At 50.5% G+C, this 23,799-nt stretch overlaps 1 protein-coding gene across 10 annotated transcripts in view; it reads left to right on the top strand.

Moving 5' to 3' along the window:
- Positions 1-23,799, top strand: part of Rgs3 (regulator of G protein signaling 3) — a 137,225-nt gene that overhangs the window by 37,811 nt on the left and 75,615 nt on the right. For 7 of the 10 annotated variants that reach the window (XM_040757359.1, XM_040757358.1, XM_040757357.1 and 4 more), the window contains 8 exons: positions 1,514-1,564; positions 4,316-4,374; positions 5,300-5,394; positions 6,325-6,393; positions 14,208-14,268; positions 15,304-15,394; positions 15,899-15,954; positions 22,710-22,791. In XM_040757359.1, the coding sequence (XP_040613293.1) occupies positions 1,514-1,564; positions 4,316-4,374; positions 5,300-5,394; positions 6,325-6,393; positions 14,208-14,268; positions 15,304-15,394; positions 15,899-15,954; positions 22,710-22,791 (564 nt within the window). Of the gene's footprint in view, positions 1-1,513; positions 1,565-4,315; positions 4,375-5,299; positions 5,395-6,324; positions 6,394-14,207; positions 14,269-15,303; positions 15,395-15,898; positions 15,955-18,049; positions 18,094-18,142; positions 18,300-22,709; positions 22,792-23,799 lie in introns of those variants that run through there. The other 3 variants (XM_040757363.1, XM_040757371.1, XM_040757362.1) reach the window with 3 other exon arrangements.

Below are 23,799 nucleotides of genomic sequence, written 5' to 3'. Positions count from 1 at the left end.
TTCATCACAGCTAAGACATTTGTTGTCTTCCAATGCATACACCAGCGTAGCTGGCCCTAGGGCTTCTGGAGATTCTGCCTCTACCTCCTGTCTCCCATAGGAGCATGGTGAGTACTATGCACTACTGTGCCAGGTTTATGTGGGTTCTGGGGTTCTGAACTCAGGTTCTAACACTTGCACATAAGTGACTAACCTGAAACCTCATTTTATTTTTCTTTTATTTAAATAAAAAGGAAGAAGTCAGAAACAAGCAACCACCCCACTCAGGTCTGCATTCTTTGCCTGCTTCCCAACCCAGGTCCATTATCATCTTTCTATATTTCCCTCCCTATCTTTGATTTCTTCCTGTCTTCCATTCCTTTTATCTCATCTGTCTGTCTGTCTGTCTTTGTTGTATGGAAATTGGACCCAGGAGCTTGCGTGTGTGCTAGTTGAACACTCTAGCGCTGAGCTGCACAGGCCATTTTGTGTGTGTGACATGACCTTGTTATGTTGCTGTGTCTTGCCTCGAACTGGAGATCCACCTGCCTCTATCTCCTGAGTGTTGTAATTTTAGTTATAAAAATGTTGTTGCTCATGGATGTATTTATATTGTTAAAACAACAAGAGTTGGAAAACAACATAAATTGGAATTCTTAACTACTTCCATCCAGTCCCCATTCTCTTCCCTCCAGGCAATTCTGCTTTTAGTTTGGTGTCCTTTTTAGACATGTATGCACACACACCAGGTGTTTTGTCTCCAATTTTTCTCCTTTAAAAACTGGAGCAATGGTTAAGAGTACTTGTTGTTCTTTCAGAGGACCTAGATTCAGTTCCCAGCACCCACATGGTGTCTCACAATCATCCCCAAATCTAGTTCTAGGAGATCGGATGCTCTTTTTTGACCTTTGGGGCCACCAGACATGAACAAGAAGCACATAAATACTTGCGGGCAAAACACTCACACACATAAAGTAATCTGAAAAACAAAACCAAAAACAATCCTTGCCAATAATATCCCCATGCCAGGCCACATAGAACCAGTCCATGCCATCCCCCAGTACAGCTGTAGATGATTTTATAGGCAAATTTCCTTTTGTTCAGCAGCCCTGTGTGCATATATGGGTAGTTTGTCTCTGGTAGGCAGGCACCTTATTGAGGGGACGCACATATAAATTCCAGTGTATGTTACCAGCAAAGGCAACTGGCCCTCCTTGTGGCAGAGTATTATAACAGTGTCTTGTGTCTTACCCCTTTGCCAATATGTACACTGTCCACTGTCTGCCCGAGCTGCCTCCCTGTGCGAGGGTGAGCTCCCCATCATCAGAATGGCATCCATCAGGCTGGAGCCACTGCAGAAGGGACTCCTGATAAGGAGAGGAGACAGAACCAGGTGGCTTTGGAGGCCCCTTCCAACCAGAGATGACGCGTGCCTTTGGATGGCCTCTCCTGAACGGAAGAGCTCCTTTTCCACCATTGTTCAGTTTCCCCAACAAGGAGCAGAGGTAAAGGTGTTTCTTTTATTGTTTCTTAGGTCAGCTGAAGCTGTTCATCAGTGCCCAGGACCGGGTTCTGCTGCTGCACAGTGAGTATGGCTATGTGCAGGCTCACCAGGGAGGAGAGGGATGGTCCCCTCTTGCCTGGAGCTGGGCAGGGCATGGTGTCACCATGGTGTCTTTTCTGCTCTTATCACATTTTGTCATTTGTCCACTGGCAAAGTGGGTGCTCACTTGGATTGCTTTCTGTAGACCTAGTGTCCTCACTCTGAAGTCTGGCGTTTGTCGTCAAGGCCTGTATTCTCAGCAGGCTGCAGCTGTCTGTGGACATCCCATAGTCACACTTGGGCCCGGCCCAGCAGGGAATGCGAAAAACCCTTCCTAGCTTCCGTGATGCCTTTTTTTTTTAAATCCTCATTGTTTTGTTTATTCACACAATGATGGGCAGCATAATGTTATGGTTAAGGTCTTTGGAGCCAAGCCACTAGAATCTGAGTCCTGACTCTGATGCTTTGCTTACTAAGTAAACCTGAGCAAACTCAGTTTTCCCTTCATACAGTGCTGGAAATAACAACCATCTCACTCATGGGCTGTTTCAAGGGTTAAATGAGTTATAATTGGTAAAGCACCCAGCACACAGTAGAGGTGTCCTGTAAGATAAAATGGAAAGCCATAAACTGCAAAGTTAGTGGCTGAGCATTGCCCCTGCACTAGGTAGGGACTGTGGACACCAAGGAGAAGTATCTCCCTGTGTCTAAGAGGTGCTGTGGGTGCCAGGGAGGACTTGACTCGCCCGCTTAATCCTTTTGTCCTTTCTTCCACTTAGCATATGAGTATTTCTAAGCTTCTGATGTGATCCTTGCTGTCTGAACTCTTCAGCTTAGCTTGGAAGGCCCCACCTGCCTCTCTAGGCTTCCTGGCTCTTGTGCAAGACACTCTCCGTCCCATTCTGTCTACAGTGTGTCTCAGTCCTCAGCATCGCCTTAGCTTGTCAGTGCTCTCTGCCTTGGCACGGGAACTACGGTTCCTTGTGTCTTTTATTGAACTCCCTCCTCAAATAAACCTTTCCTCCCTCCGATTTTGCAAGAACTGTGCCTACTCAGGACACCAGTGAGCCTCAGGAAGGAAGGTTGGATTTGCTCCAACCCCAGGAGTGACCCCTTGTCCTTTCCCAACTCCGGGGCTGTTTGTGGCTCCCTGTTTTGGGTCCTCATCATAGCTTGGTCGTTCTGTGCCACCGTGTGAGTTTGGTCTCTCCTCCATGACAGGAATGCAGTGAGGGTGTGGTCAGGGCTACCTTACTGCCATCGGTAGTCAGGAAGACCCAGGAGGTCACCAGGCCTGGGTCCTGCCCAGGAAAGCCACACCCTAGAGGGGAGGAATATACTCTCGGGAACAGTAGCTAGGATACTAACTAGGATACAGAACAGAGAGCAGCAGGCGCCTGAGGTCCTCTGCTCCTGGCCTTAAGGGGCCCAATGTGAAGTTCCCAAGGACCAAAAGAGGGGTGTTCCGGGCCTGCCAGGGTCTCTCTCCAGCTGTGCAAACAGTTTTTGCGAAGTGCATCTTGGCCCCTGCCACACCATTTGTCCTGTGTAGTTTGCTTTGGCTTTCCCCCAGCCTCAGCTCTTCATCCCTTCCAGCTTCCCAGGCCTGGTGCCCCAGACTGCTGGAGCTCTGTGTGAGCCAAACCCAGGGCCTGACCAAACTAAAGACAAAAGAGAACGAGATGTGATGTGGGTTTTGTTAGACCTATTACCTGATTGCTGTGGACATCAGGCAAGAGAGCCATTCTTACATTTGTGGTGAGCAGTCCTATCTATCATCTGTCTGTCTGTCTGTCTGTCTGTCTATCTATCTATCTATCTGTCTGTCTGTCTGTCTGTCTGTCTGTCTATCATCTGTCTGTCTGTCTATCTATCTGTCTGTCTATCATCTATCTGTCTGTCTATCTATCTATCTATCATCATTACCATTATTACTATTATTTTCTGTTCTGTTGATAGTGCTGGGGATTGAATCAGGGGCCTAATATACATACTAGATAAACACTCTAGGTAAATATTAACTGAGCCATACCTCAGCCCTTATTCATTCTTTTTAGTTAGCAAACATTTTATACAACAGCTTCTTATTGGCCAGGCAGTCTATTGAGCTCTTTAAAAACATTTTAAAAGTACAAGTATCACATGAGTGAATATCATGAATAATTCTTGGAGAAATGGAGCACTCAGTCTGAGAAAGCCGAAATTACTTCCCTAGTGCACATGGTTAGTGAATGGTGCAGCTGGCTCCATGTATGGTCTGCCTGCCTGTGGGTTATGAGCTTGTAACCATTCTGTGACAGTGCCCATAGCATAGCTTGGGCTCCCATTCTTGGCAGCTGTCTTGAAATGGGGAGAGAGCACTGGACTGTGAGTCCAGAGACATAGGTTCTAATCTAACTGTCATTCCATTGCTCTGTGATTCTACACAAGATTCTGTGATTCTTATATCTTTGGGTCCTCCTGGCAACCACGTTTCCCCTGCTCAGTGATGGCTTGGACTGAATATGTTGTAAGTTCCCCTCTGGCTATAAGACATGGGGGATGGAATGCACTCCAGGCTGCAGCATGGTGAGGGAGCTTCCAGAGCACAGAGGTGGGAGAGTGCCAATACACTAGGCAGGGATGGAGCAACAACTGTTAGCAAGCATGTCAACCAAGGGACCAGGACTAAGGGTCAGCGCCCTGCTGCCCACAGATCTGCCTTGGATTTCCATACCCTGCCACTAGTGTGTGTATGCCTGTGCTGTGTATATGTCCCCACTCACTCACCCTAACCTTTCCATTCTCTCTTAGTTATAGAAGGCAAAGGCCTGATGAGCAAAGAGCCTGGCATCTGTGATCCCTATGTGAAGGTATCCGACGGGACGAGAGGCTGGTGTGGGGTCCCCAGGAGCCATGTCCCTGAGTGCAGTCTCAAGGTCCAAGTTCTCTATGGGTCTGGGGCCTGAGGTCGTGGCTAGCACCTCATCCACTGGGCCCCTGGTCCTTTATGAGGCCCGTGCTAGCCTAGATCCTTGCTTTTTGACTGACTTGTTCCCTAGGGCTTTGGGCAAGAGCTAGACTCTTAAAAGAAATCTTGGTGATCCACCATGCTGGTGACTGATACACAAGTTTTCTTGTGGACTGCGGCGTCTTCATCCCTTTCCCCGCCAAACTGAAGTAGAACAGGCCTAGGCAAGAGGGTGGAAGGTGCATCTCTGAAGGCTGGATGCAGAGGACCACATGGGAAAGGATACAGGAAGCCAAAGGCCAGGGACATCCCAGAGTACTGCAGCCAAGATGCCAGCTGCAGGCCTGATGCTCTCTCCCCTTACTTCCTGAAGCCCTTCCTCCAAGAGCTGGAGAAAGGCCTGACAGGAACAGGCTGGATGCCCGGGGCAGGGGAAGAAGAGTCCTGTAGTGAAAGCATGGCCTTGGGGCTTCCTGGGGAGGGAACAGAATGCCCAGGAGCTCCTGGGGACTTAGAAGGGAGGAGGCCTTTGGCTCTGGGGAACCTTCCTAGTTGAAGCCAGAGTAGAGAAGACACAGCTGTCCCCATCTCCAGCAGATGTTTTGCTGCCTTCTTGGTGCCACCACCATGACCCCCGTCCTGGTGTCCATCACACTGGCCCCAGGCTCCTTGCTTGTGATGGGGACTCTGCTCTGTCCTCTGCACAGGCTGCTTTAAAGAACCGTGGGAAGCTTTTAGTTTGGAGCCACACAGCCAGAGCTAGCCACGGGGCTTCTGGGATGGTGTGGCTGTGTGATTGCCTAATGTTTTCACTTTCTCCACTCAAGATTTCGTTGACCCCGGAAGACGACCAGCAGTGCTGTCGGGTGACACAGACCATTCCAGACTGCAGAGACCCAGCTTTCCATGAGCACTTCTTCTTGTAAGAGTCGGGAGAGGCAGGGAGGCTCTGTCTGGGAAGATCTCCGTTTGCCACATCTAGACACAGATCTAAGCAGAAAAACAGTGGCTTCTAAAGGATGCCTTTGTTTTCTCGTCCCCAGTGTGCTTTCCTCCCTGGCCTGGGCCCAGCAGAAAGGCGTGCAGCAGTAATATCACTTGGCTGCTTCTCCTAGCTGAGGTCTCTAGGGCCGGCAGAGCCCCTCTCCCAAGAGTAGCCAGTTTCCCGCTGTGCCTCTGGCCAAGTTTTCATCTTCAAGAGAAGGAATTTTCCGAGCTGAGGGGCGGTATTACCTGCCTATCTACCCTTTTTTATTTAAACTCATTAACCTCCCTGAGCCCCAGCTTCCTCGTTTGTGGAATGGAGTTAATAATAGTTCCCGTCCAGGGAGCTGGGGACGGGACGCTTAAGCAGAACAAGAGGCAGTGCCCATCAGAGTGGGAGCTATTGTTGTTGTTTTACTGTTATTTCTCTCCCCCATCTCTGGGCACTCTGGGGCCAATGGCAAGGTCATAGGCATTTAGTCTTTTCCTGGTAGAATCATAATATTTTGATTTTCTCCCCACTTCATGACATAATTTTGCATATTAGCCAATTTGGACAATGGGGGTGAGCAAGAAAAGAAGAAAGTACTCAGGCCCTCCTACTTACACAGATATGCCTTGTCACAGATCCCTTCGTTCACGTGGGTGTGTGTCTGTGTGTGTTTACAACACAGAATTCTCATACCGGTGTGTCCCAGCCTCCTCCGTGTTCCTAACAACATAACATACACGCTACTATGCACGTGAGAGGCCTCATCTCCCACGCGATGGCACTGTGTTTAGTCACTGTTGTAATCATGGCCAGCTCCGTGAGCCTGGCTTAGATCTGGGCCCTCCTAACTCTCTGATGGTCCGCTTTGCTTCCTAGTCCTGTCCCGGAGCAGGGTGATCAGAAGCGTCTTCTGGTGGCTGTGTGGAACAAGGCCAGTGAGACCAGGTGAGGAGACCTGCCGAGCTGTGCTGAGAGCCTTCTCTGGGTTAGGGGTTCCAGCAAGAGGTAGGGGACAAATGCCTTTGGGATAAATACGTAGCCGTGACTATACGGAGCTGTGGAGGCCGGCACCCTGAGGCCCTACACACAGAAATGATGACGAAGAGAGGCTAAGACACCATGGTCAGTGAACTTTGCTGAGACCCTGGTATCAACACGGCAGGGTTTAAGCTCCCAGGGATGCCAGCTGGCATACACCAGGAGGGGACATTAGGCACTGTGACAGCATGAGCTCATTACCCAGTTCCACAGGACTCTGCGCTGTTTTCACTGTGCCTTGCTCTGACTCACTGGTGGATCCGCTGCATCCATACTTCGTGAATACTAATCTCACAGAATAGAATGGGTGAATAAAAAGAGTGAGTGTGGGAAGGTGACTTGGGAGGGCTTCATGGGAAAAGTGGGATTTCCAACCTGGGCAGCAAGTAAGAGTAAGACAAGGAGAGAAGGAAAGGGCATTCCGGGACAAGCGTGGCGTGAGTAGCAAGGAAGCAGGAGTCGCTGTGGTGGCCTCAGGCCATCATGAGGAGGCCTGGTGTAGGTGTGCAGAAGTGTTGTGGGGGAAATCCAAACAGACTCACCTCGTAGGTGGTGGGAGACAAAGGAGGCAGCTGTGGTTGTGAAAATGAGAGGCAGAGGTTATAGCGTGGGGTAGGGGTGCCGTAGGCAAGTGTGAGGGTCGGCTGCTGAGGAATGTCCGTGCAGACATTTACCTTCTAAGGCCAGCTGGGCAGGAGCAGCATGGGGCTCACGTCACAGTGACAGAATGTGAAGCTGGGAGACCTGATAGCCAGTAACCCTTGTCCAGCAAGGGTAGAATCGAACTGAGTGAACGGAAAAGGGGCCCATGTGGATGAAAGTTAGCTCAGCTCTCCAGCCTAGACCTAGAAAATATTTTGGGGTGGAATTCTTTTTGTGGATGTACCATGCTGGAGACTGAACCTAGGGTCTTGTGCATGCTAGGCAAATATTCTGAAACTGAACTATGTCCCTAACCCCTGAATTCTTCTTGGAGACACAAATCCCATTAACTACTATGCTGTTTTAGAGGTCCCATTTAGCCTTGAGAATGAAGAGTTTTTGTTCCGACGGGACCTACTTTTCATCACAGAGTAAAGCTCAACATTCTAGGTGCTGGGCACTTATTCAGTTCTCTGGAGGGGCAGTGAGAGAGACTTGAGGGTGGGGGTGGGGGAGAGGGTATCACACCGATAACAGGTGCCTTGCTTGTGGGCTGCTGAGCAGAGTCCAGTCAAGAATGCATTATCTCATTTGTATAGTTTGTGCTAAGTTTCCAGAAGAGGTGACCAAGCTTCAGGGAGATTAGCCTTACTCGGGGTCACCCAAACAGTGAATAGTAGAGCTGGGAAGACAGACAGTTGGATCTGAGGTCTGTCTTTATCATTTTATTGCCTTTTGGCCCAAAATGATGGAGTAGAGAGGGCGGGCTTGTGAAGTGAGGCCGTGTCTGAGCACTCACTGGTGTTTTGGGAGGGTCAGGTGCAAAGTAGGCCTCCAACAGAGCTGAGATGTAGCTGGTGGAGGCCCAGCCAGGTGGACCCAGGGGTCCTCTAGAGAAGGGCGTTCCTCTCTCGTGCCGCTTGTCCTCTGTCCTGGTTGGACATCATGGCACACAGGTTCCCAGGCGCCACATCAGATAGTTAAACCCACATGTCCATGAGCAGAACCTAGAGGTCTACACTCACATGAGGCCCCACGGTGAGCTGATGAAGACAGTTTGGTGTTTGGGATGCTGTTTGGCTACTAGGACACACCTGAAGGACACTGGCAAGAGAGTGACAGGCGGTTCGGGACTGTCTTTGGAAGGTGAAAGTAAGAATTGATGGGAACAGCATTTGAACGTGGTACTTGGCTGTGAGAAGAGGGGGAGGGGCAGATACACCTCTCGGACGGTGGGTGGCGCCGCCAACAGCGTGTGAAGGGGAAGGGGAGATGCTGGTGTCTAGAGCACCAGTGAGAGAGTGGTGTCTGCATGGGACGGATGAGACGGACCCGGGATGCACTGAGCACCAGCCCCCCTGTCTTTGAAGGGTCAGTAAATCGCACCCAAAGTCCTAAAGGAGCCTGCAGGAGAGCCAGAGAAGCAGAGGGACACTCTGCAAGCTCCCGGCGGAGGTGAGGGCTGGAGCAGAGCCTTCCTTGGGAAGCAGGCAGGCAGAGCAGCTCACAGTTTTGGAAGAGAAAGTGCGGCTGAGGCCGGGGAGAGTGAGTCAGCCCCAGGCAAGGCCGCCTGATCAGGGCACTGTCTCCACTAGTTGCCTATTTTGGGAAAGTGAGATTCTTTATTAAATAAAACACAGCCAGCCTCATGGTCAGAGTCCCAGCCCTAAGCTCAAGAGGGCTGGGGCAGGCTCAGGCAGGCCTGCCTGTGGAGCAGATGGCTCCATGGAGGCCAAGGCCGTCAGCACCATGCTGGCTGTTCTCAGCCTCCATGCATTCTCAACCGGCTCTTCTTTATCGACCAGAGGAGACCGACCTCTGAGCTGGAGCAGCCAGACGGCACCTGCAGGAAACACAGGCTCTGCCGAACACTCCCAAATCAAATTGCATTTCTCTGAAGGACAGACACACAGCTTATCTCTGTGAAAGACCATTACAGCAGGTGGGAGGCAAGTTTACTGAGCATTTACAAAGCATTTCCCATACATCATCTCATTTAACGCAGGTTTGGAGGGGTAAGAATTATGATTGTCTTTCTCTTCAAAGGCCTACGAAGGTGTAAGACCTTGAGGTTGTATAACAGCTGGTACTTAACGAGCATTTATTCTATGTGAACTTTAAACCCATGGCATGCCTTATCTAATTTAATCCTCACTCTGCTCTTTTATGGGCGAGGAAACAGGCACAGAAAGCTTATGTAACCTGTCCAAAGAAGAAAATCAGCTGCAGATGCAGACAGTCAGAAAGCAAGCTTGTGCTTGTAGCCACATCCCAGTGCACTGGCCTGCCGCCCACAGGTGACAAATGGCTTCAAAGCCATTCTCCTTCCCCGTCAGTGGCTTGATCCACCAACCTCAAGATGTTTCAACAGTGAAGTGTAGCTGTGTATGAAGCTCCCAGTCAAATGTGTAGAAGGCACACTCTGAACCTATCGGCGACAAGAAGGGAAGCACCTCCCAGTGGTGGCTGTAGAGACAGGGTGCACCCAGGAGTCCTGGTGGGGCTGGGGAGATGGCTCCATGGGGAGAGCTCTTGTCGTGCAATAGTGAGAGCCTGAGTTTGAATCCCCAGCACGGATGTAAGAAGTCAAGCATGGCAGCACACAAGCCTGTAATCCCAGCACAGTGGTGGTCGGAGACCTGAGGATGACTGGGGTTTTCTAGTTGCCTGTTTAGCTCTAACTTCACTGAGAGACCTTGTCCTGAGGGGTTAAGGCAGAGATGGACAGAGCAGAGCAGTGCCCCTGACATGATCCTCTGGCCTATGTGCGTGCGTGCACACACACCCACACTCACACCCACCCACCCCCACACACACCCACACACCATATACATACATAGATGCATACATGCATACATACACACATACACACATATACATACACATACACACATATACATACATACACCCCCCCCACATACATACATACATGCATACATACATGTATACACACATATACATACACACAGCACATACATACATGCATGCATACATACACGTACACACACACACACACACACACACACACCTGTGCACATGGACACACCCCATTGATCACAGATGCGCGGCATCCAGGAGGAGGAGCTGTTGACTTTAGCCTAGGCCAGCATCTTGGCAGGAGCTGAGGAGAACCAGTGAGCCTGTGAAGGAGAGCCACACTCATTGACTGTGACACTGTGGGCCAGCCTTTCCCCAGCTCTGTGCCTCAGTTTCTTTGTCTGTAAAATGCGGTCATCTATAAAACTTCTTTTTTCAATTTCAAAGTTCTGTGAGTATTGAAAATTATAACTACTTTCATAAAATAGCTTGGTAAGCTAAAAACAAAACTATAGACCTTTCCAAAGATATGCAAAGCTAGAAGGCAGATGCCAACCCCCAGAAATGCAGAGCCCCAATTCATTTGTTATCAACATGTGATCTTTCTCTCTGCCCGTCCATGGCCCCTCCTCCAGTGGATGGTTTTCAAGCAAACCTCACACATTTTCATGTCTTATCAGTATAATACACACACTCACACACACACACACACACACACACATGTGGGACAATTTCTAAAGAAACAGAACCATAAGGATGTAATCACACTCAGATAATAGTAATCCATTTATTTCCTCAGGCCCTTTGAACATGGAGCTAAACTGTTTGGAAGTCCCACTGGATAATAAGCAGAAAGGCTAAATGAAGCATCTAATAGCATTTAAAGCACTTTCTGAACTTGCAGCAGAGACCAACCTTGGAGAAAAAATGTAATTGTTCCTCTGAAAGACAGACATTTGACTCATCAGTGTGAGAGACTGTTGTAGAAGAATATTAATAGATTTTTTAAAGTTATATAATTAAAGAATGGAATCTTCTATGACAACAGTAGCTGCATATATGGAAGGCATACTTTGCCGTGTGGCAGGCAACACCCTCAGCACTCTGGGGACAGCCTCTCCTCTAGCCCTCTTACAAGCAGGATCTTCGTGCCGAGTATAGTGGCCTAACATCAGAATGCTTATGGCCAGTGATGGGCACTTAACCCAAAGAAAAAGTGAGTAGAAAAACATGTACTCAATTTAAGGCATCAAACTAGAAATAAAGATCAAACTATATAACATGCGATAAAAAATAGTCCAAGGCTCTTGAATGAGCAGATTAATGTGACTTCCCAAAAATGTAATGTGTCTCGTCTTGCAGTAAGCTGAGCACTGTTCTGTCATGGGCTCTGTAAAGTCACCTCTGAACCTCTGTTGGCTCTGTTGGTCTGAAATGCTCTTTCCCTCATGCTCTCTGGCTGTGCTCGCTTCAGTCCCTGCAAACCTCCCAGCCCCAGCTGCTTCCTGCACTTCACGATTTGTTGCCCGCACGGTTCATCTGTCAGTCTCCCGTTCCAGGCCCTGTGTTGCTGTCTTGAACTGCTATTTAAATTCCTGCCTGTTTGTCTTGTTTCCTTAATACTGGGGCTCCATGCCCAGTGCCTGCCAACCATGGGCATGATGGATTCCCCCATTTGTCAAGCCTTCACTGAGTGCAGAAGCCTGGAGCTGAAGCCTTGGCAGTCAGCAGTGACCAAGGCGTGGTTCCAGAGCCTCTTCACAGAGGGAAATTGCCAGCCTCTCCTGCATGGGCTCAAGTTGGTAAGCTGGCTCGTACCTTGCCGTTTGCCCAGGCTGCTTATATAAGCAGTTCTTCCTCCAAAGGGTTTTCAAAAGCAGCCTTCAGAAGTAGCTAATTGAAGAACACTCAGAGAGAGGTTCCTGCCTGTGGACATTAATTGTGACAATTTACTCTGCCTGAATGATCATGAAATCACTGGAGGCCCCTTAGCAGGAAGCAAAGCTCAAGGGAGGCTATTAACCATTTAGCATTCTCTGAGCACGGGGAATAAAAATTCCACTTACAGCAGAGTAGGGAGTGGCAGTGTTTATTACAACTGAAGTCCCAGCCTGGAGATGAGGAAGTCTGCAGTGGTGGCCAGCATGAGTGCAGAGTGTGCATCACCTCACTGCCCGCCAAGGCTCTCCCAAAAGTGCTGAAGAGAAAAGCAAACTTGCTAGGGGCAAGCTGGTAGAGCCCCTGCAGGCTGTCCTTGTGTTGCAGCTGTCCGGGAGATCGCTGCTTTTGGTAGTCTAGCATGCTAGTACCACTCTGGCCCCTTTCGAGGAGGGAAGAATATTTGTTCAAAACAGTGGGGTAGGAAGATGAAGGGATGTTTTCTTAGTGTGACTGGATTACCTTCCTTAAGCAATTTATTAGTGATAGGAAGGCACAGGGAGGAGGAGGAGCCCGTGAACCACAGCTGGAGATGTAGCCAATGGATGCATGGAGAAAGAGAGCTGGATGAACACCGAGCCCCGCCCCCCCCCAGACTGTAGTTTAGAACGTGGACAGGCAGGCAGCGGCCAGTGTTGAGGACCAGTCTGTGGCACTCTGTGTCCTGTCCCTCACTTGACTCGGCTGCCTGAGAGAGGCTAGTTTTGTTGTGCTTATAACTATCAGATGGCAAGCTGCCACCCTTTCTGAAGAATACAAACAATATGTATTTGTGGAGGCTTCTCGACCTCTGCTTGACCATAGGTGGGTGCCTTGCAGACTCCTTGGAGAACTTTCTCCAGGCTCCAGTGCCCAGACCCTGCCTTGAACCAACTGGGTTTGGATCTAGGCAGGAGTTCTAGAGCTCAAATCTCAGGCAGTGTTTTGGGCAGCCCTTTGTATGCTGTGTTGTTTAGAGTTACCTCCCAGGCCTGGCCCCTGTAGACCATCCTCCTGACAGGTACATCCACAGGGAGCTTACTACTTCCCTCTTTGCTTTAACACTGTCCCCTCCAGGACAGACCAAATTCTCCATCTACGTGGGCCCTACAGAGAGTGAAAATTGGACTGCCAATGTGTGATGTTTCTAGATAGTAAATAAACCCATCTACAAAGAAATCATGAGTTGGGAGCTGTAGAAAGAGAAGACTGAAGAAAACCAAAACTCACAAAAGGCTCAAGCAGGAGGGCCAAGTAGAAAGCTGTACAGTAGATGTACCTAAACACACGCTTAGACACTGCACCCCATTGCAGAGAATGTACTTAAACACACGCTTATACACCGCACCCCCATTGCAGAGAATGTACTTAAATACACACTTATACACCGTACCCCATTGCAGTAGATGTACTTAAACACACGCTTATTGCACCGCACCCCCATTGCGGAGAAGGTACTTAAACACATGTTTATACACTGCACCTCGTTGCAGAGAATGTACTTAAACACATGCTTATACACTACACCCCCTTTGCAAAAGCAGCGACTATCCCTCTGAAGATTTGAAAACAAAAATCGCCAACAATCCCACCTACCAGACACAGCCCTTGCTTGTCTTTTGTGGTTCTGTTTCCCATGAAACTGCAGCTTTGTACAGGTTCTTTCTGGTGACAGTAGCAAGCTTTGGCATTTCATTAGCATCGATCGATCGATGCTGTCATTATTAAAAGCTGTTAATACGTTCCTGATAGTTGGACATTTCTCTGGGCACTTTGAATTCCTGTTACCCAAGAAGCCCGGCTTGAACTCTACCCCTAGTGCTGTCTGACAGTGTCTGAGGCCTGACTGGGTTCACACTTGCCTATCCCATTGACAGTTGAGTCAGACAGGTTATTGTGGGTCATTGTGACTCTTGTGTTGCGTTGGGTATGTTTGGAACTTGGTCTCCAGCCATTTGAGAGTCGCAAAGGTCCTTCTTGGATATGAGGCAAAGCTATGTGAACTGAGGTTCCAAAGCTTTCCTCTGTCTGTCCCCAGCTGAGGTGGTGGTTAAGAGTCTCTGACAGGGACAAGCCTCTGCACCTACCCAGCTCCAGGACAGCTAAAACACTCAAGGTGGTCCTGAGCGCCTGCAACATCGGAGAGTACAGCGTCTGCCCAGGCCTAGGACGCCCAGGCTCCCTCAGAACCCACTCCTAACTATTCTGTGACCCTGGGAGGAGGACCAACCTCCTCCACCCACCTCACCAAGTGGAAGGACAAAGGGACAGAAGCAGGTGGAGGAATCCACATGTAGACTGGAACGTTTGACAGACAGCAGGGGACTCACTCTCTGCTCTTCTAGGCAGCGTGCACTCATCGGCTGCATGAGCTTCGGGGTGAGGTCCCTCTTGACTCCGGACAAGGTGAGTTCACAGGAAGCTTCTGGGGCAATAGCCCACCTAGGTTGGCTAGTATAGTCGTACTGACCCTGGGCATGCTTGGGTTGAGCTGTTCTCTGACATTGGTAGCCTAACTTAGAGGCAGCTGCTGTCACTGGGCTGGCTAAGGGTTTGGGTCCCCTTCCAGAGCATAGTTTGGCAGCCCCTCAGCTTCCTGGGAAGTGCCGAGTCTGGTAGATTCCAGGATGCTATGAAATATTTTGGCAAGTCCCATTTTATATAGACACTCCTAGTCTGCTCTGGGTGAGGGGAACAGGCACCCCTGGTGCCCCTCCACCGGATCCTCTTGATCTGTCTTCTGAGTACAGGAGAGGGCAGCACTGGAATTGATGGCATCCCTCTAGGCTGGGTGAGGACATGGGCTGAGAGGACCCCTCCTTTGGGTCACCGTACTCAGCGGCCCTTAGTAGGCACTGCAGCCCCAAACCGGAAGCTCTGAGTGGGGCTGGGTGCACGTCTCCCACATCTTGAAAAGGTCCTTGCAGCCTGTCTTGTATCCCTGCCGCTAAACTCTGTGTCCTGGAATGAAGTGGCGAGATGGTGTGTGGCAGTCCTTTGGACCTCCTGGCTGCAGCCTTGGCTTCATCTTTTCTGAGGACTGAGAGGGGCGCTTCTCTGGAGTATCTGCTTTTGTGGCCTCTGCAGCTTTTCACCCTTTCCTTTTTATTCTGTAAACAAATACTTAACAATTGCCTACTGTTTACCAGGCTCAATGTTAGGTACGTCAAAGAGCCTGGCGGGAGGCGGGAGGCAGGAGGAAGTCCATAGTTCTCTAGAGATAAAGGGCTAAGAGAGGACCATTTCTGTCCAGAGCATCAGGGAAGGCTTCTTAGTGTAGGTGGTAGCCTTGGGGCAGGGAGGCTGGGCCATCTGCTTCTGAGGAATGATGCCCAGCTGCAGTTTTAGTTGTTTGTGTTTTGTTTTTGAGGGGTTAGTGGTGCCTTGACCTGTTCCCTCTGCCTCTCTAATCTAATCATATCATTCCTTCTCTCACAACAGGAGATCAGTGGCTGGTATTATCTGCTAGGGGAAGACCTGGGCCAGACAAAGCACCTCAAGGTGGCTAGGCGGCGGCTCCGGCCCCTGACAGGTGTGTATAAGCCCCTTGAACCTCCTGACCCTTAGTGAGTGAAGCATGGGCCTTTGCCTCCCTGGGACTTATTGCCAGTGCTTATGGGACCGCAGACTACCCCATGCCCAGGACATCATTACCATATGATGGGTTTTCCTCAGAGTTTGTACCACCTGGCTTCACACAAATCAGTCCCCTGCCTCACTCTCAGAAGCGTCATTACTTCCCAAGTGTCCCCTTCCCAGTCTCTATTTCTCATCTGTGATGCCTTGCTGAACTTGGGGTCTCACTGTGCAGGCGTGGTTTTAGGATCTGCCGTGAGCCTGGGCTTCAGGGCTTGGATCTCACCCCCCCTCAGCCTTGCTCTTTCCCTCACAGCCCTGGCTCCCGAGCCTCTGTCTGCTCTGAGCCTTGGCACCCTTCTATCCTGGAAGCCAGGAATGGCTCTGACACCCTGGCCCTGGTTTGCGCATGGGCCCTCACGTCAGCAGGCATCTTCTGACTCGCTCTATCACCTTCCAGATGTGCTGTTGAGAATGCCAGGAGACAGGGGCCCTGAGAGTGGGGAGAAACTCCAGGTAGGTGGAGACGGTTCTGGCTGGGGCTGGTGGAACCGGAGCATGACTCCAGGGTCTCTGGTCCCCTTTTTGCCAGCCTCTTGACCCAAGAAGTGGCTGTGAAAGAGGGCAGCGTTTGGTGTCTGGCACTTGGCAAGTCGTGCATTGATGAGGAGGATGCTTGGCTTTCCTAAGGTGTGTCATTGGAAAGGTGTGTCATTGCCCTGTATGTAATTATTCATGACCTTTGCAAGAGTGGGAGAGAGACAGAAAACACAGGTGACTGTTCTTTCAGAGTTTTTTTGACCTCTAGAAACAGAATCCTCCCTTCCCCCAGATCACCAAATCTCTGTTTCTCCTAGAACCATGGCTGTGTCATCTTCACAGGTTAGGCCTGCCGGGGCTGGGGAGTAGCCGTGACTCTGAATCTGAAAGTCATGGGTTCTTGGCTTCCTACCAGCTTTGAATCTGGAGAAGATAATATAGGAATTTGGAAGAACTGTTCAAAGTTCACTCGATCTCTTTGGAGAACCTGTCATGTTGACTCATGGTTTTCTTTAACTAGAAGAAGGAAAATCAAACTCCCAGGGATCAGTTATCCCCTTGGGTGCTATTGTGATCTAACTCCCATCACCTCCGTGAGGTGGTTTGTCACCACCCTACCTTACAGATAAGGAGACATACAGATCGATAGGTGCCATGTCACGGTGGCCACACAGCCAGCAGGAGGTCAACTGTGCCTCTGGAAAGGGTGTGCACTGTGTTGTACTGTCTCTAGAGTGTGGAGACATCACTGAGAAGGCTTGCGTGGCGTTGGCATGCTCCTCGAGCTCTTACCTATGGATGTGTTGCCATCTAGGAAACCTCTTCACTGACAGCACTCATCCATTCCCTCATGCACCTGTGTGAATCCCAGCCTAGTGCTGGGTTCTGGGCAGCGTCTTGGTTCCGCCCTTGTGGAATGTACTGTGCATCACTGCCCAGCATAGTAGCAGCTTGCTGCCTGTGGCTTGTGAACGCTTGGCTGGCCTGAGGAACCGAATCACAATCCTATTTCACTTTAGGTCACCTTGGTTTGCCTTGTACAAATGTCTAGCTCCCATTATAGATCTAGGGTAACTTGCCAGATGTGTTTTGTATGGCTTTACTAGGAGTTAAAAACCTTCGTCTAGCTTCAGAGATAGTTTTCAAAGATCTTCTCCCCACTCTCTGTGATGGGGTAGTGACTATGTAGCCACTCTGGTAATATGTGGAGCTACTGAGACATCAACATTGTAGGTGGCTTGTTAAAGACCTACTGTGTGCTAGATTCTGTATACTGCCCCATGTCCCTAAGGGCATTGGATTTGTGGGCCTATACACCCTGAAGATGTCCATAGTGCTCAGCAGAGACAATGATTGGCAGAGGCTTGGGAAAACAGGAGGGCACTTATTTAAGTCCTCCATTTGAAAGACTTGGAGATGTAGGTCACCTGCCCATGATCACTTGGCAACCAAGCCAAGCGACTGCCTCTGTTCTAACATGAGTGAGCAGCAGGCGGGCTTTTCCAGGGGCTCCTAGGAAGGCAGAGGGGGCTGGGTTCATTCTGTGCCACTCACAAGACCTGATCCTGGGACTACAAGGTACTGGACTGCAGGGCTTGGGCTCTAACCTGGCATTCAACTGTGACCTCTCTCTCTGCCTCCATTTCTTTGTTCTTTGTTGTTAAGAAGTGGAGGCTGCTGCCCCGCCGCTGGCAGCCCACTTGCATACTCGTGTGCTGCCGGCCCCTCCACACAGCCCACTTCTGTGAGTGAAGAAGCTGACTTTGCAGTAGCTCCTGAGTGCCCACAGTGCTCAGGGCGTCCCAGATTGTCCCCACTGGGTTGGTCCTGAGGACCCTGGGATTTGCAGGGAGGTGTGCTGTTAGAGAGCAGTGCATGCTTTCTGCTTTCCAGCTGGCGGTGAGGGGTGTTTGTGAGAACACTGGACTCACAGAGTGGCCCAGGGCAGAGAATGCAGCCAGAACAAAGGCGCCCTCTCCCCGCCAGGCCCGAGGAATACTAACTAGTTGACAGGAATTTTAATATAAAACTCTCCCTCTTCCTTGTCACTCTGAGGTTTCAGGAAGCCTTCGGGCTTATCTGCAGAGGCACACAGCGCAGACAGGGCCTGGGGAGGTGAGAGGTGATTTCCTGCCATTCTTCTGTGGGACGGGCTTCCCAGGGCGGTCATGCCAGGCTGACGGGCGGGCGGGCTCAGTGCGGGCTCCCGCTGCTGTGGGGGAGAGCTGGGTTTTCATGGGGAGACAGCTGAGGCAGGACCGGCAGCCATGAACCGCTTCAATGGGCTCTGCAAGGTGTGCTCAGAACGCCGCTACCGGCAGGTGGGTGCCTGATTACCCGGGAGTCAGGGATGGGGGCTCATCCATATAGATGCTCTCTCTACAAGGCCTTCCGTGCTTGCTTTTGTCCCCAGCAGGCACATCTGGATGTGGAGGGAAGTTAGAGGCAGGGGCTGGACCCATGGTCCTGCCTGCTACCTGATGCCCCCGTATTACAGGCAGCCAAGGCTAGTTCTGTGTGTCCTAACCATTGACTGGCAGCCTTGATGAAATGATTTAACTGATTTTTTGTTCTGTCATCTGGGGAGGAGGTGATTTTTTGACATTTATTTATTCATTTTTAAAAGGCATTTCAGTTCTAAGATTGCTAATGCTTTTGGGGCTATGGAGTGAGTTGAGTGACTCTGGAGAGCTACAGTGTTGCTGACTTCCCTGTTTCTGTGGGCTGCCATACCCATTTTGTCCCTTGTGTGTGTTGGCGTGTGCTTCTGTGTGAGACAGGATATTCTGTGTATGTGTATGTTTTCCTCCCTGCTGCCTTGAAGTGACTCCATATTCCTGTGGCTAAGAGTCCAACTTCACTGAGCTTCTGGGCTGGGGGGTGGGCAGAGTCGGAGTGATGGTAACGGTCACCCCTAAGACTCTTTTAGAACCAGGCTTTTCTTCCTTTCTTCCTTCCTCCCTTCTTCCCTTCTTTCCTTCTTTCTTTCTTTCTTTCTTTCTTTCTTTCTTTCTTTCTTTCTTTCTTCCTTCCTTCCTTCCTTCCTTCCTTCCTTTCTGTCTTTCTTTCTGAGACAGGGTTTCTCTGTGTAGCCCTGGCTGTCCTTGAACTCAGAGATCTGCCTGCCTCTGTCCCCTTAGTGCTGGGATTTAAGGCGTGAGCCACCACCACCCAGCTAGGACTTTCTCTCTTATAAAATAGGAATGGGCCGGGTATAAAAGTAAAAGATACCCAGATTTGGGTAGTGTCCAAGCTAGGAAGGAGCACACAAATTTTCTGACTGTTAAAACACAGAGAAGGCCCTCGTTAGGATCTAGGTCCTAACTCCTTAGTGTGTAGGTCACAGGGAGATGTCCACAGGGTCCCCTGCATCTGCCTCTGTCACTTCGGTATCCAGATGTTCCTCCCAACCTTCCCCTGCTCTCAGGTCCTGCCCTGCTTGTCCCAACCTATGCTCCCTACTTTGCTGTGGTTGGACAGAGCAGTCCCCGTGGCAAGAGCAGTTAGGTGGTGAGGCAGGGTGAGCACCAGAGGGAAGGTAGTGAAATCCCAGGTGCCCTTGGGCCAAGGGGCCAGAAGACTGGGCTGTGCTGGTCGTCAGAGTGGGACCTGGTGCACATATGAACTGGACCCACAGCTCTGGACTCAGAGTAAGGCGGCCCCTGCATTAGAGGCTGGGGGCAGAGTTGAAAGCACTAAACTTTCTGAGGGACCAGAGCTCTAGGCCGGCTCAGCCCTCTTTAGCTGCCTCTCTTGAGCAGTCCACAGTCCCTTGTCCCACAATAGCAGTAGTGACAGGGACAAGCCTATGAAAGGACAACTCCTATAAAATGCTTGGCTGGTGTCTGCTGCTCACCTCCAGGGAGTGGGCAGTCAATGCCGGCAGCTAGGAACAGGAGTCCAGGTGTGACAGAACTTCAGCAACCAGGCAGTCATGGCTGAGACACAGGAACAGGGACAGTGCTTGCCCTTGACGGGCAAGAGAAAGAATCATCCTGGGAAAGACACCTGTCAGGAGCTGCTGAGGTCCCAGAGTCAGGAGGGGACTGTCTCCCTCCTTGAGCCCAAGGTCAGAGAGGAGGGGTGGGAGAGCATTCCTTCCCTTTGGGCCTTGATTAGCTTCTCTGTAGAAACGGGCTTGCTGACGCTGTATCCTTGGGCTGTAGTGATGGACAGACTCTTTCCATCTTTGGATATCACCGTCTGCGTGCTTAGAGGCCACGACAGCAGAGTACAGTTCTGCCTCCATCACAGTCCGCTCTTCCCACAAAGCCAGGTGTCTCCTTCCTTTATGTCCCCTCCCCTGCCACCCCTTGCTTGCCAACAGGGTGGGACTGTTCTCTGGGGTGGCACTCCGGGAGGTAAAGAGGCTCCTGTCTCCTGTCTCCGCTTGGACCAGAGCGCCAGAATGTGGAAAGGCATTCCTCTTCAGACCAGGCAGCTGGGGCTCACCCTCGAGAAAGGAGAGGTCATCCTCAGTACCCTGTGGTGCAGGCTTGGGGCAGGGCTGGGAGGGTGCCTGTGGGGCGTGGAGGGCGGGGTCGAGTCCCCTGTTATCCCACAGGGCGGTTCTTGCTGTCTTCTCCAGGCCCGGCTGGCTGGGCAACGAGAGATCTCTTTCTACCGTCACTGCACATCCATTCCCGGCTTTGTTAGCTTTCTTCCCACTTTTTCCTTCTCTTCCTGTCTTGGCCGTGTGTTTTCCCAGAATTCTTATGGGAACAGGGTATTTTCCTGCCCCCTCCCTCCCCCTTGTCTGTCAGATTTCCTGTTTTACAAACTTGCTTTGAATCCAGGCCCAGGGCTGGTGGGAAGCAGAGCCTCGGGGACCTTTGGTCACCCTGGGCTCCTGCCTGCTCCCCTTGGCGGTGCCTGGCCTTGGGGTACCTTCAGGCACCCATTCCTAGGGGACAGCAGGCTCTGCACAAGGCTGGCAGCGCCCTTGCCTAGCCCAGGCCTGCTGAACTGTGTTCTTCCTCTCCCCGGCCAGGGTGCCATTTCTTATGCCTTGCTGGGAGCCACGCTGGCCTTGCCCTCCCTCCCTGGGGTGCCTTGGGACTCCCTCTGAGGCTATTCTCTGATCTAATCGTCTGAGTGAGCTGGTGGGCCATGTTGCACCCAGAATCATCCTTTTTGGTTTTTGAAGATTTTGTTTTAAAAATTTTTTTAAGTTATATTTATATGTGTGCGTGTGTGCGTGTGTGTGTGTGTGTGTGTGTGTGTGTGTGTGTGTGTGTGTGCATGAAGGCCAGAAGCTTTGGACCCCACTGGAGCTGGACTTACAGGTGACTCTGAGACGCTGACATGGATACTGGAAATAGAACTCACGTGCTAGTACTGCTAAGCCAGCCGTTCTCAGCCAGCCGGTTGAGACCCCTTTAGAAAGTCCAGTGACCCTTTCACAGGGTCACTTATCAGATAGCCTGCATATCTGATATCCACATTGCAGTTCATAACAGTACCAAAACTACAGTTATTAAGTAGCAATGAAAGTAATTTTGTGATTGGGAGGTCACCATAACATGAGGAACTATATTAAGGGGTTGAATCATTCAGAAGGTTGAGAGCCACTTCACTAAGCCATTTCCAAAGCCACAGAAGTAAACATTCTTTTTTTTTTTTTTTTGGTTTTTCGAGACAGGGTTTCTCTGTGGCTTTGGAGGCTGTCCTGGAACTCGCTTGGTAGTCCAGGCTGGTCTCGAACTCACAGAGATCCGCCTGCCTCTGCCTCCCGAGTGCTGGGATTAAAGGCGTGCGCCACCAATGCCCGTTGAGGTAAACATTCTTTAGGTAAGATGCTTGTCAGCACCCTAACAGACAAAGCTTTTGCTGAACTCCTGCTGTGCACAGGCGTGGTGTCCGGGGTCGCACAGGCCTGATTGCTGTACCGTTCTGTTTTGTCTTCTGTTGCTTGTCGTGGCCTACTTTTCTTTGGGGAGATTAGTGTGGGTTTGTCCTCGCTGGTAGTCAGAGACCAATTGCCACCCCCCCAGGGGCCCCTGTCCCATGGACCTCAGCAGTGATTGGCACACACAGCAGGAGTTGCATTAGAGTGCTGGTCTGCAAAGAGAATCCACATGGAAGGGTCATCTGGTGGAGCTTCCGTGCCCGCCCCCCCATGCACACAGCCCTATGCAGGCAGAATGAAGCCCGTGGCTCGTGCTGGCTTATCCTGCAGACTTTGGCTTTGCCTGTGCCTACCTCCTCTCTTGGAAACTCTCTTACTGGCTGCCGGGAGGCTCTGCTCAAACCTGCCTGTGCCTGTGAACCTCAGCACTCTTCTGACACTCTGCCATAGGCTGAGAGGGTGTCCTGTTTTCCCTCCCTGGTGCTCTGGGAGGATGGCCACCTGCTTGGCCTTGATTATGGGTCCCTAGCACAAGGCACTCCCTGGGCCAAGATCCCAAGACCTCCTTGGGAAAGCAAGCTGGGTGGAAGGTAGGCAGCCGGTCTTTAGCTGGGAGAAGAGGGACAACTCCAGATGGCTCTTGGGTAAAGAGCTGGGCTGTTAGAACCACAGGGGCAAGGTTTACCCTGTTCCCAGATCCCGTCCGCCCTGATGTCTGCTTGAGCTCTCAGCAGCTTGTTAAAAGATGCTGGCCTCAGGAACAGAGAGGCTTCTGGTTCCTTCTCAGGTCTGTGTTCCTGTGGAGAGGAAGGTGGCTCTGGGTAGGGCTTAGAGGTTTCCCAGGTTCAAAACTCTGGAGTAATTGGACAGGACTGTGTCCTAGATCACTATCCGGAGGGGCAAAGACGGCTTTGGTTTCACCATCTGCTGTGACTCTCCGGTCCGAGTCCAGGCCGTGGATTCTGGTAAGTGAATGGCACAGGATGCCAGCCCTCTCCTCCCACCAGGCAGCTGGTCTTTGCAAACAGTTTGGAGCTGGAAGGGCCCTCACACCAAATCAGGGGCTGGGTTTTCAAAAGGAAAAGAATAATATTTTTAAATGACCCACAGATGAATCTGAGGTTTATGAAAATAGACCCATGATTTTGTTTGTTTGTTTTATCAAAATGAAATAGGTGCTATATTTTGATTCCTGGAAGTCTCTGAAGCGGAACTAAACTTGAACTGTGGTGATTAATGAAAGCCATTTATGAATGCTCATCCTATTTGCAAGCCCACTTAACACTTAGAGGTGGACATTCCTATCTGGGTGTGGTAGCTCATACCTGTAGCCCCTGCATGCAGGAGGATTCTGGAATGAGATACTAGAAGTTCAAAACTAGTCTGGCCTATATCACGAGACTCTGCCCCTCACTGAAACAAAACACCTTCAAGCAAAACAAACAAAAAGCAGTAAGAAAATAAGCAGAGGTGAGAAGGTAACTTAGTAGAGTGCTCATCTTGCAGGAGTGAGCACTCTGGAACCCATGCAAAAAACAAACAAACAAACAAAAACCAACAACAGTGGCTTATGTTTGTAATTACACTACTGAGAAGGCAGAGAAAGTTGGGACTTCTGGAGTAGCCTAGTTAATGGGTCCCAGGCCAATGAGAGACTGTCTTAAAAGAGAGACAGAGACCCTGCCTGAGGAAAGACATTTGTTGTCTTCTGGCTTCTGTGTGCATGTGTGCATATGTGCTTTCTCCCTCCATCTCCCCCACCCCCTCCCACAGTCTCAGACACACAGACACATGCACACACAGAGAGACACACACAGATACACACACAGACACACACACACAGATACACACACACATACGCAGACATACACACACAGAGAGACACACAGATACACACACAGATACACACAGACACACACACAGATACACACACAGACACAGGTACACACACACACAGACACAGATACACACAC

This window comes from Mesocricetus auratus, unplaced genomic scaffold (assembly GCF_017639785.1).
Source record: "Mesocricetus auratus isolate SY011 unplaced genomic scaffold, BCM_Maur_2.0 Super-Scaffold_100014, whole genome shotgun sequence".
NCBI classification, from domain to species: Eukaryota; Metazoa; Chordata; class Mammalia; order Rodentia; family Cricetidae; genus Mesocricetus; species Mesocricetus auratus.
This window is presented reverse-complemented; position numbering and strand designations above follow the sequence as displayed.